The following is a 16,075-nucleotide window of genomic DNA, read 5'->3' on the forward strand; positions in this document are numbered from 1 at the left end:
CAAATTAAAAATTCAATTTAAATATTAAAATGACTGTGAAAAGTGAATGCATTTAATGCAAGTTGTATCGTTGATGCGAGGAAAATCTATAAATGAGTCTTATTTGCTCATAAACAAAACGATTACAAAATATATATATATAACATAAATAAAAGATTTCGCATTATAACGGATTAAATCGGATTATCTCTTTGAATCTATGCAGGACTAAACAGTTCAAAATAGTGACGCCATATCTGTTTCTACCTGTATCATGCTTAGGGAAAGTTTCAATAGATTAGGATGTGTTTCATCTGATTCCATTGCTCTCTCTGAGCGGTGAAGGGTTTCCATTGTGAGAAGGGAATCCCGCTGTAACAGAGGCAACTTTGTTTGGACTGAAGCGAGCTGCGTCATCGCTACGTCAGCAGCTCCAACTCCGTGACGCCTGATGCGGTCGCGCTGAACTTTTTTAGGCTGAAAGTCTCACCTGTGCAACTGACACGATTTTTTTTTTTTTTTTTTTTTTTTTTTTTTAAAGCCTTGTGAAGATCCCTCTGAAAAAAATAATAATTTGAAAACATTCCAAAATGCACTCAGTCATAGTGCCTCAGTTTAGCTATTGTTTAACATTACATAATAGAGGAAGTAAATTAGCTGCAGGCTACACATATGTTATAACAATACATGTGGCAATACAATCTAAATTAATGTGTTGCTAAATTATCTCCCAGTTAAACAGTAGAATACTGGGGGTTAAACAGTGTCTTGGGTGTGTTTGTGCACCGTCCCTCTTTCATAAATGATGGTCTTACAAAACGCCTTTCTATTCCAAGTGCGTCTACAATTAGACGTCTGTAAACGCCTTCCTGAATTTGATTGGACGAGAGCTTTGAATCCTCTAAACTGATTTGTCCATCCACCTGTCTGTCAAATACTTCCTGTCATTGTACTTCCTGGATTCCTGAATCAGAAACATTGTAACATCACAGTTGATACCTTCACTGTCCATGATTTTCCTTTTTAGAAATCATCATCATCACCGTCGCCAAAATCAGTAAGTAAAAACCAGGGGTCTCGCCATACTTTTTGCTGTATTATTTGACGTCGTTCGTTGGTCTATTCTTGGATGCGAGCCACCCACTGTTGCTCCAGCCCATAGTGTGTGTAGGCTGTTCTTAAAATATTTGCACTACACAATGCTTTACCATAAGTAAAATTCATAGCTCTAGGCTTTGCTTTATGTTATCGATTATCGTACTATGTATTTGCAATGAATTCGATCGGTGATGATTTGACTCGATGTCAGTGTAGGTTCATGTGATGGACTGCATAGATTACATGAGTCTGTATTCATCACTGCTTACTTTAAGATATGTGTTCTGTTCTTTTCTTTCTAATAAAATGAAAATGATTTGATGAAGGGTTTTAAACATTGATTACTGAATTTGGCCAGAATCAGTCTAAATGTTCACACTCAAGCCTACTCTCATATTCATTTGATTCTCGTATACGAACTGGTGAAATAATAACTTGTTAGATCCCTCTCAGACATTGTGGCTCCTCTCTCTCTCCCTTGCTCGTGGTTGGCCATAAACAGGCCATGCGGGACAGGCGTGAATTCAAACAGTGTAGTAAAAAATGACTCATTCACTTCCTCTAGTATCATGTAGTGATATGACTTGCATCCCTACCCGGAGCATCAGGTCGAGATATTATAGGTTTACCTTGACCTTCACCAGAACCTGTCAGTTCTAGGATTCATACAGTAGTCATTTACACAAACTGAACTTGGACAGTTGACAGCTGTGAGTTTGACACAAACACCGGGGAGATTCTGAGCAACTGTTACGGGTTTTGTTTTATATCATACCAAGGTCAGTGAATGTGACCGGGAAGTCAGTGCTTTGTTTTTCTTGTCTTTTTAGTTTCTCAATATGACTGATTTATATAATGTATATGCCCCCTCATTACCAGAATTGCAGGTTTCTGTTTATTTGCTCTCTTATATTTTCTCTTATATTTAAAATGAACTTTTTAAGTTAATTAAGTTTAATTTCAAGAAACCAGAAAGGAGGCAGATACATACTGTAGACCCAGTATTGGACAAATAAAAAGATATTATGTTTTCTGGATGTTTCAAAAAGCATGTATTCATCAATCTTCTAAATCTGTTTCAGGGATCAATGGCTTTCAGGAAGGCAGTGAAAGGAACCCTTATAGGGGGCGGAGCCTTAGCAACAGCCTTCAGCCTATCACAGTTCTTTGAATACAGGAAGAATCAGGTATGTATTTACAGTAAATGGCACCGATGTTGTTGCTCTGAGTCTGTCTTATTCTGTCTGAATGTAAAGTTAAATTGGCCAATTCTTTTGACAAATACCAAGAATTTTGTTTTCACATTTCACATCCATACAGTGACTCCTACAGGTTATAGTGCAGAATACACAGAGCACAGCTGTTCACACCCATCTGTACTGCTGCATGTCTTGTCCTGACATAGGAATGCTCTCTCTGTGTGTTTACACGACCTTAAAGATACAGCTTAATCGGCTCACATAGTATCTTGTATTTTGTATCAATTTATATCTATTTGTAAGGCTTATTTATGTTTTCAAGTGGTCAACAACCTCATGCAACAGATTTCATGAATGTGTGTGACAAATCTTATGAAGATTAAACCTAGCACATCCAGATACATTTACAAATCTCATTTGTACCTTTAGGTATTGCCTTGGCCCTTAGGTCTCCAAACTCCAAACCCTACCGTATTAAAATCAGGTTTTGTTTGCTAAAGGGAGATTACACTTGAACAGTGATACACACATTGTTTAAAGGATCTCTCTTGAATATGTAATCATGAACAATCTGATCCCCATTCACGCCATCAGGGAGTGTGTCACACACCATGTTCTGTCTGTATTTAAACTAGTAAGAACCCCAGGGGTCTCGTCTGTTTAGACGCTATACCAAATAACGGAAGGTCAAGTAGATTAAGATAATCAACAAGGCTTTCTGAAACAAATGAAGAAAAAAAAGGCAGACTCTTGAAGAGCAATGGGAGTCCTGATTTGATCTCTCATCATTTATTTAAATCTTCCCAAACCCATTTTGTCCATTATCTTGCATCTCAACTGTTCCAATCCCAATGAAACTCCAGGGAGCGAGAGAATTATGCACTTTCAAGGACGTGGTTGCCATGGAGATTGTAACTACACGATTAATTTGGTTTAAAAAAAAAAAAAACAGTTATTGAAGATCTTGAGGTTATATATTTTTCTTAACTGTCAATTTTCAATTCACTGATATGATTTGCAGAGATTTTTTCCTCAGATGTCACCAACATGAACGGCTTTATTAGCAGTCAATCAGATCACCTTCTTCACGTCTCATCTGCATCCCATGTTAAGCGTTTCACTGACACAAACTTTTGTTCTGATGTCTCTCCATTTATTTATGTTTATTTGTCCCTCGTGTCATCTCAATGCAGCCTAAATGGGTAAGCAAAAGTCAAAAGAGAAAGAACGAATCTTCTTTCAAAAATTGCTTGCAATCATGCATGTGGCAGATGCTAATCTTTGGGATTGTGATGTTAATTTGTTGAGCGTGTGTGTGTGTGTTTGTCTGCTCTATGGCAAGGGCACTGTTACACTCTTGCTGAAGTATCACTCTGCGGTGGCCGATTGCGTATTTGCATGAAATTCTGTGTTTCCGTCATGCACTTGTCCTGATTGCAGGACAGCCTCTCTTAATAGTGTGCGGATGTATTAAATATGTCTGTCCTTGGAAATAGACACTAATTACTGAATCTTGTTTTTACGTGCTATTACTGTCTAAATTGCAAATGCCTGCGCTCATTTGGTCATTTGCAAGTCAAATGGACCCTACGGGCTTTTGGGGGCAGATTGATGTAATCATTTAGGCCAAATGCTAAAGAAAAAAATGAATAAAACGTTTCATCATGGCTCTCGACACCTTGTTTTACCTAGGCTTGTTTTTTCTGTATTTGAATTTTACGTCTGAGACCTTTTTTGGCCTTCATGTGACTGATAGATTGGCAGCTGTTCATTCACAATTTCATACTGTTTGACTTTACAAAAACACTTCCGATTTTCAGTAAAACTTTAGTTTGGGGACCAATTCCCACTATTAACTAGTTGCTTATTAGCATGCATATTACTAGCGTATTGGCTGTTTATTAGTACTTAAAGCACACATTAAAGGGATACTCCACTTTAAAAATGAAAATTCTGTCATCAGATACTCACCCTCATGTTGTTTCAAACCTGTATGAATTTCTCTCTTCTGCTGAACAGAAAGGAAGATATTTGGAAGAATATCAGTAACCAGTTTCTGGTACCATTGACTTCCATAGTATTTTTTTTTTCCTACTATGGAAGTCAATGGTACCAGAAACTGTCTGGTTACTGACATTCTTCTAAATATCTTCTTTTGTGTTCAGCAGAGGAAAGAAATTCATATAGGTTTGGAACAACTTGAGGGTGAGTAAATGATGACAGAATTTAAATTTTTGGGTAAATTATCCCTTTAGGGGATGTAGATAATAAACAGTCTTTAATCCTACCCCATACCTAAACTTAACTAAGAACTTCCTTAACTATTAATAAGCGGTAAATTGGGAGTTTATTGAGGCAAAGTTGTAGTGAATATGTGTTCCCCAAACTGAAGTGTGACCATTTTCTTTTATTGATAAGGAGATTTATCAAAAAAAAAAAAGCAGTTGTATTTTGGGAGTTTAAATATACCTAAATTGATATCAAGCTTAACGATAAAATATCAAATAATGTTGTCTGTTATGAAGTGAAAGGTCACAGTGCAAATTGCCATAATGAGTGACCATGTCATGTATGCTTTTAACTCTCTTAAAAAGTAAAACTAGAACTGAAACCTAGATGTGAACTGAACTAACTGAACTAGATCTCAACACTAATTTAAGATTACCAATAATGCATCCCACTTAATTCCTTTGTCTTGGCATGGCGACTAACATAATGTTTCATCAAATATATTTTATGTTGTCTCTATGTGATTATTATGAAAAGTGCATGTTCAGTGTTTCACTAGTACATTTATAGACATCTGTGTAATTGTCTTGTTTAATGAATCTAATTAAACTTGTTTAATTTACATCTAATTATTATTATTTTAAAGATCAGTCTAGAAAAAAATGAATTATTGAAAGGTTGGGAAATACTGCAATTTTACATGCAGTTGCTCAGTAAAGCTTATAGAATATCAATTCTGGATTGTATGTTTGAAGAGCCTAAAGCCTATTGTAATGCATTTGAGCACATTATCACAATGTTCTTTTTTCGTTTTGTACCTGCTGGATGTGTTCAGGCCCGGCTAGCATATGTTGAGGCGCAGGGTGAGCTAAAGGTGCCGTTTAAAGATGCTCTCCCAACAAGAGAGGAACAGCTTTCATCACTACGAAACACAGAGGAGTTTGACATCTTGGTGGTGGGCGGCGGAGCCACGGGCTCAGGTTGTGCCTTAGATGCTGTCACACGAAGTATGTGCTTTTACTTTTTTGACAAAGTTTTGCAATATTACTGTACTTATATTAACTGCATCAGTGTGCTTATTGTGCAGGTCATTATTGTGATGATTTATATTGGATTTTTCAAAGATGCTTAATTCTCATTAGATGTTGTATTTAGCTTTGGAGGCCAGACAGAATGTGCCTGGGTGCAATAAGCATGTTGTGATTTCACAGAGAGTGGAGAAAGCCAAATGTAAATGACAGCAGCTGCAGTCTAAATATTTGGCACCATAAGGTCTTAAAATGCCAGTGCATTGTCTAATCTGTTCCTTACCTGTCTTTGTGCCCCCTCGTCCAGATCTGAAGACCGCCATGGTAGAACGGAGCGATTTTTCATCGGGCACCAGCAGCAGAAGCACCAAGCTCATTCACGGAGGAGTCCGCTATCTGCAGAAAGCCATCATGAAACTAGATTATGAGCAGGTGAAGGCCCCATTTTTCCCTATTTGCCCCTAATATTTAGAAGAAGGATTGCAAGGCTTCTTACGCCACCACTGTGACATTTTGAGCAACTATCAGACAGACAGAGAGAAGCACAAACATTTAGTAGGAAGCTGCAGATCTGAGGCATCAGTCCGGAGGATGAATAACTAAAACTTGACCATCAGCTATTTCAATATGTGTAAATTATAATTGGAAATTACAGCACTCAGATTTTAAACTCAAAATGACTGCAGTCAAAACCGGTCGTTGGCCAAATTTAAAAACTGCATATTTAAAGCAGGGTTACCAAAAGCATAAAAAAAATATAATATATAAAATGTAAATAAAATATACACACATTTAAACTTATTTTATTTCAGCTAGTTGCCTAGGCAGGATTTTTTATTTTCATTTAGTTTAAGTTGATGTACTAAAATAACTAAAACTAAAACTGGAATAAAAATTAATAAAAACTTTGCAGGCATATTTAACTAATAAATGTAAAAAAAAAAAAAAAAAAAAAACACAACAAAATGACCTAAACTTCTAATTTAAAACGTTAATGAAAACTATAATAGTATCTCAATGATTCTAAAATAACATTGATTTCAAATATAATTAAGTATTTAAAAGGAAGTAAAATGACAGCGAAATATAAGATCATATTTATATCAATTGCATATATCGACATTTGTTGTCAGAAGCCTCCAAATGAAGATAATTCAACGACTTGAAAATTTCCTATGGGTTTTTAGAGTAGGGTTTCTTCAATTATGACTAAATTAACATCAATAAGAATTGAAGAAATCTTGATGTTTTGTTCTACAACATAAATTACATACATTTACACCTCAAGTATACCCTGAAAATATGTGTACATGAATTCTCTGGGCCCAGACATTTTGATTAACAGATTTATTTCTGCCATCTTAGTACATGATGGTAAAAGAGGCTCTTCATGAACGTGCCAATCTGCTGGACATCGCCCCTCACCTGTCTGCACCTTTACCAATAATGCTTCCTGTTTACAAGTAAGAAAACCAGTCAACCAGAAAAGTCAGACAATAAACACACTCTTCACTGACAGAGAAAAAAACGAAGGGACATACAGTATGGGGCTTAGATGGCAGAAAGTTAAAGAGAAAAACTGGAGACATCCTAGATGCATAAAATACAGTTTTTGTATTTAAATCCATTGATAAGTTCACAGAAATGTCATCAAACCTTTCATATGGTCACCCGTAGCAGTTGGTGTTCGGAAATTGTGTGGATCAATGCTGAACCTCTCGCCTCCTCAGTCTCTGCCCCTTGTCATTCTGGGTTTTTAAAGGATCTTCCTGTCCTTACCATCATCATTACTAATTACTCGTGGCATTTATGTCTTGCTCTGATATTTAAAGCAGCCAGAAAAGTGTGAAAGGGTCACAGAAATGAGAAACCTCAAGATTATATCATTTGCCTGTCAGATTTTTTTTAAACATAAAACAAATGTCACAAGGTGCTATATATGACTTGGCGGTACTTGGACAAATCCAATTCTGCCCATGTTCAACCATATCTATTTTAATTAGTAATAAACCCAGCTAAAAAAAAAGCTTAAACCAGCCTTAACTGGTCACCCCTGTAAGACCAGCAAACAGACCGCCTGGTGAACCATTTTGACTAGCAAACCCTTTTTTTTTTCTTTCAGCGAAGTACTCACAAAATCCTTGTTTGTATATTTAAATGCAGTGAGTGCATTTGCTGAATTAATTTTTCTCAGCCATGTTTGTCAACCGAAACAGAGAGTAATAGTGTGTCATTGTTACTGGACATGTTCTAACCAGGTGGTGGCAGCTGCCGTATTACTGGGCCGGCATTAAAATGTACGACGTGGTTGCCGGATCACACTGTCTGAAGAGCAGCTATGTCCTGAGCAAGAGCAAAGCACTGGAGCTCTTCCCTATGCTGAAGAAAGACAAACTCGTGGGAGCCATTGTCTATTATGATGGTGAGCAGGAACGAATCTAAGATTTTAATCTTGAGTGTGATCTAAAAATATGATATTCAGAGCTGAGGTGTAACTATGCACAACTTCTTTTTCTTTCTAATCTCTGCTAGCCAAAAATCTATTTAAAATACTAAAAATGTATTGATTTCTGGAATTTTTATATATATATTTTTAAATTGTAATTAATAAATTAATTTAATTTGTAATACTTAATTTTAATTCTATAAAAAGTTCAAAAGTTTGGGTCGGTAAGATTTAAAAAAATATATTTTTGAAAGTGTCATGCTCTGCATATATTTGATCAAAATACAGAAAAAAGTAATATTGTGAAATGTTATTACAATTTTAAATAATTCTTTCTATTTTAATCTATTATAAGTCTTCAGTGTCACATGATCCTTCAGTAATCATTCTAATATGCTGATTTGGTACTTAAGAAACAGTTATCATTATTATTATCATCAGTGTTGAAAACAGTTGTTCTGCTTAATATTTTTGTGGAAACTGATATTTGAATTTATTTGAAATACAAATATTTTGTTTTTCCTTTCACTTTTGATCAATGTAATACATCCTTGCTGAATATAGGTAATCATTTCTTACCCTAAACTTTTGAATAGTCGTGTACATACTACAATAATACATAATGCCACATTACCGTTCACCTGCATGGAAACCTTGCTGTTAGATAAAAAGTTCTGTTTTACTGGTATCATTGCTTCCATAAACATTTCAATCTTTTAGTTGATATTGCTTTTCTGTTTTAATTATTTACATATGTGACCTTTAAACAATCAAATCGGATTGAGCTGTGTTTCGAATTGAATTGCTGTCAACCCATAGATTCACACCCTGATATATATATATACTGTATATTATTCGCATTTGTTTGCCAGTAGTTGCATATCAGTAACAGTGGCTTATTGATTGCATTTAATTTTGTGATTTCACTGGAATAGAGCGCAGACGCCCCTGCTAAATAGGGTCTAGCCTATGACAGCGAGAAGTAGGAGAGGAATCATTTTTTTGCGCTTTAAACCAATAAAAACATTTCTGATTATTGCCTTTGCTAAGCATGTGATAGGGAGAATGAGAGAGATTCTTTTCTTTTAGAAAGCCAATTCAGTAAAATTCAATTCATGTTTAATTGCATAGCCGTTTCACAATACATATTGTTTCAAAGCAGCCTTACAGAAAATGCATGTCTCTACATTACAATTTGACTGTGTCCAAGTAATGTCTATATAGAATAAATGTACAGTTCTAAGATCATACAAATCATGCAGTTAGCTAACGTGTATTCATTTCATTTAGGCTTGTTAAAGCAGTTATTAAAAGTTGTGTGCGGCAATAAGTGCAAGCTCATTTGTCATGTGACATTCCTGCATAATCTCTGGAAAACCGCCACTGGCTCATTGTGCCCGTGTCTCTGTTGGCCCGTCTGCGCCCGAGGCTGCCACCAGGCAAAACTTCCATATGTTCCTGGTTAGTCTGGGTGTGCAGAATGTGTCCCCTTTACTCAAGGTCCCGTCCGGAGCAGCGCAAGCCCCGCCCCTCCACCCCTGCCTTCCGGTGCTTCCTGTCAAACTACATTTGGCCCACACTGCTACACACGGTCCCTCGCAGGGTGCGCGGGCAGCTGATATTCTGGGGGAGTGCGGCGGCTATCTGAGCAGCGATCTGTCACATCGCGTCCATCTGTGTGAGAAACAGAGGCGAAGAGACGTCTGGATGCTCTGTTCCCTGCCTCCGCGTGTTTACGCGCCGTTAAAAAGACCCTTCATTTGCGTATGTGTGTGTGCGGAGAATCGAAAACCAGCGATTGTAATGACAGTTTAGAGGTTTTATCCGTTCTTCTCCCCACGTCCGTTCCTCCTCTCCCTCCCCACCATCCCTCCTTCCCCTGGGTTGTCAGCCGGCTTTTCTCTCCAATTATTCAATCTGGAACAATCACGGCCGTGACATTTCCGAATCTGACCTTCTCCGCTGGAGATCGCAGCCTGCCTGTCGCTATTTGCCTCCCTCTATTTCTCTTCCTCCCTCTCTTTTTCCCCTACTCGCATCGCTTCTTCTGCTCCTGTCCCTCATCCTCCTTGAGTCCTCTCTCCCTTTTCTTTCTTTCACTATCTCATCCGCGTGCACGGCCGCCTGTCACATCCTTCCTCCGCTATGATATGTCATTCATTCTTTCTGTAGGTCTTTTTTATTAATCTAATCTGATGCTAAAACTCCCTTATCTGCGTTTTCAGTCATTTGTAATGTCACGTTTTCTTTATTTCATTATAATTTCGCTCGCAGCACAAAAGCCCTGCTCTTTTCGCCGTACCTGCGAGCTGTACTCTAATAAACATTCAAGCTCAGCCAAGCGTTTCCTATCTACTGCTGCGGGACAGAGCTTTCCGTGTGAGCTGCGATTCGCCCTCTTACGTGATATTAACGATATTCCAACATGCATATGTGCGCATTATCCTTCTCAACTTGGATGTTTTTCCTGCATCATGATTTGAGCGCACAGCCGTGAGCGCAGGTTCATGGGATCTCTAACAAAGCATGCTGGTTCCTTCACTGCACATTATTCTTTGAGAAGTGTGCCCTTTAAACAGGCTTCCTGCCTGTGTTATTATTTTATTGTCTGGTGGAGTTGCCCCGAGCATGTGTTAGCATTAGACATGCTTACGTGGGTTACCTATCCCTCTGGTTCTTTAGCATCGAGAGCACAGAGGCGTTTTCTAATTCTAGTAGCTCTTTAGTTGCCGTAATAGAGTGATATCGCGTTGGCTTCAAGGTTTCCTGTAATTCATGTTTCAAATGTGTCTGAAATTGTTTAAATGCCTCGAACGACCCTATAACAATATTGAACACCGTCACACCACTTCAAACATTGCAGTCATGAAGCAAAGTCTTAAAGGGATAGTTCACCCAAAAATGAAAATTCTGTCATCATTTACTCACACTCAAGTAGTTCCAAACCTGTATGATTTTTTTTTTTCTTTTGTTGAACACTAAAGAAGATATTTTTTAAGAATATCGGTAACCAAACAGTTGATGGGCCCCATTGACTTCCATACATAGTATGGAAAAAGACTATGGAAGTCAATTGGGCCAATCAACTTGGTTACAGACATTCTTCACAATATCTTTTTTTGTGTTCAGCAGAAGAATGAAATTCATACAGGTTTGGAAATACTTGACACGTGAGTAATTGATGACAGAATTTTCATTTTTTTCAACTATCCGTTTAAGTGGTCTCAGCATGTACAGTAAATCATTGTGTACCTACTTAACCATATTTTGGGGACAAATTTGTACCCAGAAATTTGCTAAATCTGACAAAACCTCCTTTTGGAGGCGTGCCAATTTGTAAAAACAGTAAATAAAGTACATAAACTAAAAATTTTAAAAATGCAGAAAGTTCTCTTTTAGGGTAAATTTTAGGTTATAGTATTTTTAACTAGCTGTATATAAAAACAATAGAAGTATTTATGTGTGTGTGGCTATAGTTTTGGGGCAATTTTACAAAAATGTGCTAAAGTTAAGAGGTTAGCTAAATCTGACAAACTCATTTATAGAGATTCTAGTTGTATGGGGAAATGTACTGCCAAAAAATATTTTTTTTCCTTTAAAAAAAAAAGTTTCCTTTTAGTTTTAGGATTAGTATTAATACTTAGCGTTATTTGAATTAAGTTTAAGTACTGTTCATCTCTTTTCAGGACAGCACAACGACGCCCGTATGAACCTGGCCATCGCTCTTTCAGCGGCCCGTCATGGTGCTGCTATTGCTAACTACACAGAGGTGGTTCATCTGCTAAAGAAACCAGATCCACAAACAGGCCAAGAGAAAGTTTGTGGAGCCCGCTGCCGAGACATGATCACAGGTGAGATTCGCCCAGAACGAAAGCTAAATGATCTATTTTAGTGCAAGAAAGCTTACATTCAGAAAAAAAGGTGTGGTCACATTAGCGAAATTTTGCAGAATTTTCACTGACAAAAAAAGTACATAGTCTATTGTCAATGATGTCACGATTTATGAAGCTCAAAGCTCAAACAGAAGTCACTTCTGAAATCACACTATTGGTCGACGCGACGAATACACGTGACCAACTTGAACCCGTTGCGAAATCTGCGTGGGTAAGTCTTTCGCCCTCACATGAAATTTCAGATCGGGTGGATTCCTATTGAAATGACTGGGGGTTTGCCATAAACATTTGCCAAACAATTGTAAATGTGACCGCACCTTAACACATGACCAATTTAATTAATCAAAATATTGACAGAGATCTTAATGTAAAGTCTACATACAGGTTGTCTCTTGAATCTTTGCTTTCTTTTAAAGATGAATTTTCCCACAAACCAGCTCTAACTCATCACCTTTCAGTGACCCTTTTTCATTTTTTGCTCACAATCCTTTTATCAAGAGATTCGTCTTCCATTCTTAGCAAATGACCCCTGGGATCAGGTCAGCTGTGCACAGTTCAGAGTAACACCTCACTCTGCCGTTTACAGGGCAAGAGTTTGACGTTCGTGCCAAATGTGTCATCAACGCTACCGGCCCCTTCACTGACTCACTGCGCAAAATGGACAACCAGAAAACTCCCAACATCTGCCAGCCTAGTGCGGGAGTGCACATTGTCATCCCTGGATACTACAGGTACCTCGCTGAATCCTTCAAACTTATTCGACCTCTTTTTCCTCCAGTGTATTTTAAATGGTGTTGACAGTGCAGAGAGAGATGACGTACATCTATATCCTCCTCCCGATTACAGCCCAGACAACATGGGTCTGCTAGACCCCGCCACCAGTGATGGCCGTGTCATATTCTTCCTGCCCTGGGAGAAGATGACTATCGCCGGCACGACAGACACGCCCACTGAAGTCACAGCCCATCCCATCCCTATGGAGGAGGACATCAACTTTATCCTGAACGAAGTCCGCAATTACCTCAGCCCTGATGTAGAAGGTAATAGCCCTGCCTGTGCCTTTTCTTTTGAATGGTCTTAAATGTGACATGCTGACAATGCTATACCTAGAGCAAAAGGAAAACTCACAATCTTTTTAATGGAAGACACTACAGGCAAAACACTGTTTTTTTTTTCCTATCTATATTCTGAAGTTCACATATCATTTGACTGATTTTAAAAACATGGTAAACATTTATTTTTAAGAGCATTTGCAGATTTAGTGATAAAAGAGATATCCAAAATCCCCCGTGTAAAACCGTAGACTCTTATATGTCAAAAAAATGACACAAGATTTTAGAAACTGGCTTTATCCAATGCTCAGATTTTTGTGCTGGAAATGTATGCAAATGAGTGCATATTTAATTACTTATAATGTTTAATTTGCGTATTTCAACAACATTTTAGGAAACCTGGAATTCAAACATGTTTGCAGTTCTTAATGTAATCAATCAGTTGGGGAAGTATGATGTCTATTAGGTACACGGTTTTACCTAATTTTCCTGGGGTGCCTTAAAAAATGCAATAGTAGTCATTATTTTAGTACTTTTGGGGAAAAGAAATGTCGAATGATGAGATAATTTCGAAAAAGAAATTAATTTAAAACTGTTCTTGTAAAAGGTCTGTTTTCTCAGACTCTGTTATGACTTTTCACAGTCTTTTTAGAGGTGGCATAATTCACCAAAAAAGGAAAATTTTGTCATAATTTACTCACCCTCAAGTTGTTCCAAACCTGTATGAATTTCTTTGTTCTGTTAAACACAAAAGAAGATATTTTGAAGAATATGGGTAACCAAACATGTTGGACCCCATTGACTTCCATAGTATGGAAAAAAAATACTATGGAAAGGCAACAGGAAATGCTGTCAGATTTTTGTATGGGGATGTCTTTGAGGATTGAGCAACATGATTAGATAATTATTATTTTTTTCAAAACAGTCTGCAGAAGGCGTGACTCCTTCAATTGAACTGACCAAATTTTTACATGCACTATCATTCAAAAGATTGGGTTTTGTCTGATTTTTTACATTTTTCTTGGAAGACTGCATCAAAAAACACAGTAAAAGCCGTTATTTTGTGGAATATTATTTTAAAATAACTTTTATATTTGAATATATTTTGTCATTATATGTAATTTTTTCCTGTGATGCCAAAGCAGAATTTTCATCATCCATTCGTCTTCAGTGTCACTTGATCCTTCAGATTCTAATATGCTGATTTTTTGCTCATGAAACATTTCTTCTTATTATTATTGAAAATGAAAATGAAAATGATTGTGCTGCCTTATGTTTGTGAAAACTGATTCTTTGATGAATAGAAAGTTCATAAGAGCAGCATTTATTTTTAATAGTTTTTTGTAAAAACTTTACTGTCACTGTTACTTTTGATCAATTGAATGTGTCCTTGCTGACTAAAAGTATTGATTGCTTTAAAAAAAATTGCACTGACCTCACTTTTGAACGGTAGTGTATGAATGAAATATTTCTGCCACAGTGTTTTAGACAAACATTTTCTCAATAGTGCAACTTAATAAAGAAAGATGCAAAGAACTATTTTCTTAGTTGCATGAAAAAATCCACTTGACTCAAAAATCTGAGGAGCCAAATGTAGAAGCCTCGCAGAGACTTTCATTTCTGCATGCATGTGTGTTGGTTGTGTTGAGTCGAGTAACCAGTTGGGGCTTATAACTACTCCAAGCGTCTCCCTCTGAAAGCAGAGGTATTGATTTTGGAGCGCAGCCCTCTAATTGTTCAAAGCGCCGTGGATGCGGGCTTGATTGCTTGATTGATTAGCTTCATAACTAATTTTCCCTTCGCAAAAAATGCTTCCTCTTTTCTCTGATTGTTGGGAGTTTGTTGAGCCTCGTTATCTCATTCAGCGCTGCTGTCTTTCAGCTACTGTAGAAAGTCATCTGGCTGTCTGTTTTTAACAGAATGTATACTCAAAAAGCACAATGTGACGGCTGCCGTGTGGAAGGGTTTGTTCCGGGCAAGAATGAGTGACCGGGCGACTCTGTTGACCTGGGAGGGTTGTTTGAAAGTGTGAATAAAGCAGATCATGGAGAATGAGGATGGATTGAGCGATGGAGGAGTGACACAGAGACCTTGCCTCTGGATGGAGGGTTGAGGCTGGACTGAACTGCTCTACTGAAGGCAGCTAAAGGCTTTTGACTGTGGGATATTTGTCACACTGACAGTGTTGCGGCAAGATGTTGTTTGTCCCTCAAGTAGAGATATTGTCTGAGAGAGAGAAAGAGAGGGATGATTGCAGAGATGAACAGACATTTTAAGTAAAAAAAATAGATATAAAAAAATCCAATATATATTCTCATTCAAAAATGTCTTTAAACAGTTGATTGATTAAATTATCAAAGGAGGGTAAACGTATGGGAAGGCACCCTTTCTAGCTGATTACCAATAATTGTTTTATGTTTTAGATGGCAGATATAAATCTATAAAGTCTTTAAATCTAGAAAAGCTCCAATCTAGAAAAGTGAAAAAAGTGAAAAACTGAATCGAAACTAACCAAATATGCATCAAACACTCCAAATATGATGATCCAAATTTATTTTCTATTGCATGGAAATTTTACTAAATAAATGTCATTCAAATCTAAAATCTATCATACAACCAGTAAACGTGCGGTGAGGAAAAAACACCCTAGAAAGATAAAACACAAGATTATTCTTGAACAAATGTACAAACAGAGTGAACTCTACATTTAATTTTGTGTTTAAAGAGTTAGTTTGCCCAAAAATGAAAATTCTGTCATTAATTACTCACCCTCATGTCGTTCTAAACTCATACGATCTGCAAACTTTCGGTCCCTCCATTGACAGCTACGCAACTACCACTTTGACGCTTCAAAAAGTTCATAAAAAGATCATAAAACTAATCCATATGAATCAAGCGGTTTACTCCAGATTTTTTGAAGAGACACAATCTCTTTAAATTATGAGTTTAGGCTTTTATTCACATGTAAACATTCATCAACTCACACATCAGTTGTGGTAAACAACAAAGATAGAAAGCTCTCAGATTTCATCAAAAAAAATGTAATTTGTGTTTCGAAGATGAACGAAAGCCTTACAGGTTTGGAACGACATGAGGGTGAGTGAGTAAGGAGAGAATTTTCATTTTGGGTGAACTAACCCTTTAGTGTTTA

The 16,075-nt window shown here is 37.2% G+C and overlaps 1 protein-coding gene across 1 annotated transcript in view; it reads left to right on the forward strand.

Annotated features, from left to right (window-relative positions):
* Positions 1-922: 922 nt before the first annotated feature.
* Positions 923-16,075, forward strand: part of gpd2 (glycerol-3-phosphate dehydrogenase 2 (mitochondrial)) — a 28,571-nt gene continuing 13,418 nt past the window's right edge. The window contains exons 1-9 of the mRNA XM_079882644.1: positions 923-1,036; positions 2,160-2,264; positions 5,341-5,512; positions 5,841-5,965; positions 6,899-6,996; positions 7,792-7,955; positions 11,666-11,830; positions 12,459-12,603; positions 12,719-12,912. Coding sequence (XP_079738770.1) covers positions 2,166-2,264; positions 5,341-5,512; positions 5,841-5,965; positions 6,899-6,996; positions 7,792-7,955; positions 11,666-11,830; positions 12,459-12,603; positions 12,719-12,912 — 1,162 coding nt within the window. The 5' untranslated portion in view covers positions 923-1,036; positions 2,160-2,165. The remainder of the gene's footprint in view (positions 1,037-2,159; positions 2,265-5,340; positions 5,513-5,840; positions 5,966-6,898; positions 6,997-7,791; positions 7,956-11,665; positions 11,831-12,458; positions 12,604-12,718; positions 12,913-16,075) is intronic.

Source organism: Squalius cephalus, assembly GCF_949319135.1.
Source record: "Squalius cephalus genome assembly, chromosome: 10".
In the NCBI taxonomy this organism is placed as follows: Eukaryota; Metazoa; Chordata; class Actinopteri; order Cypriniformes; family Leuciscidae; genus Squalius; species Squalius cephalus.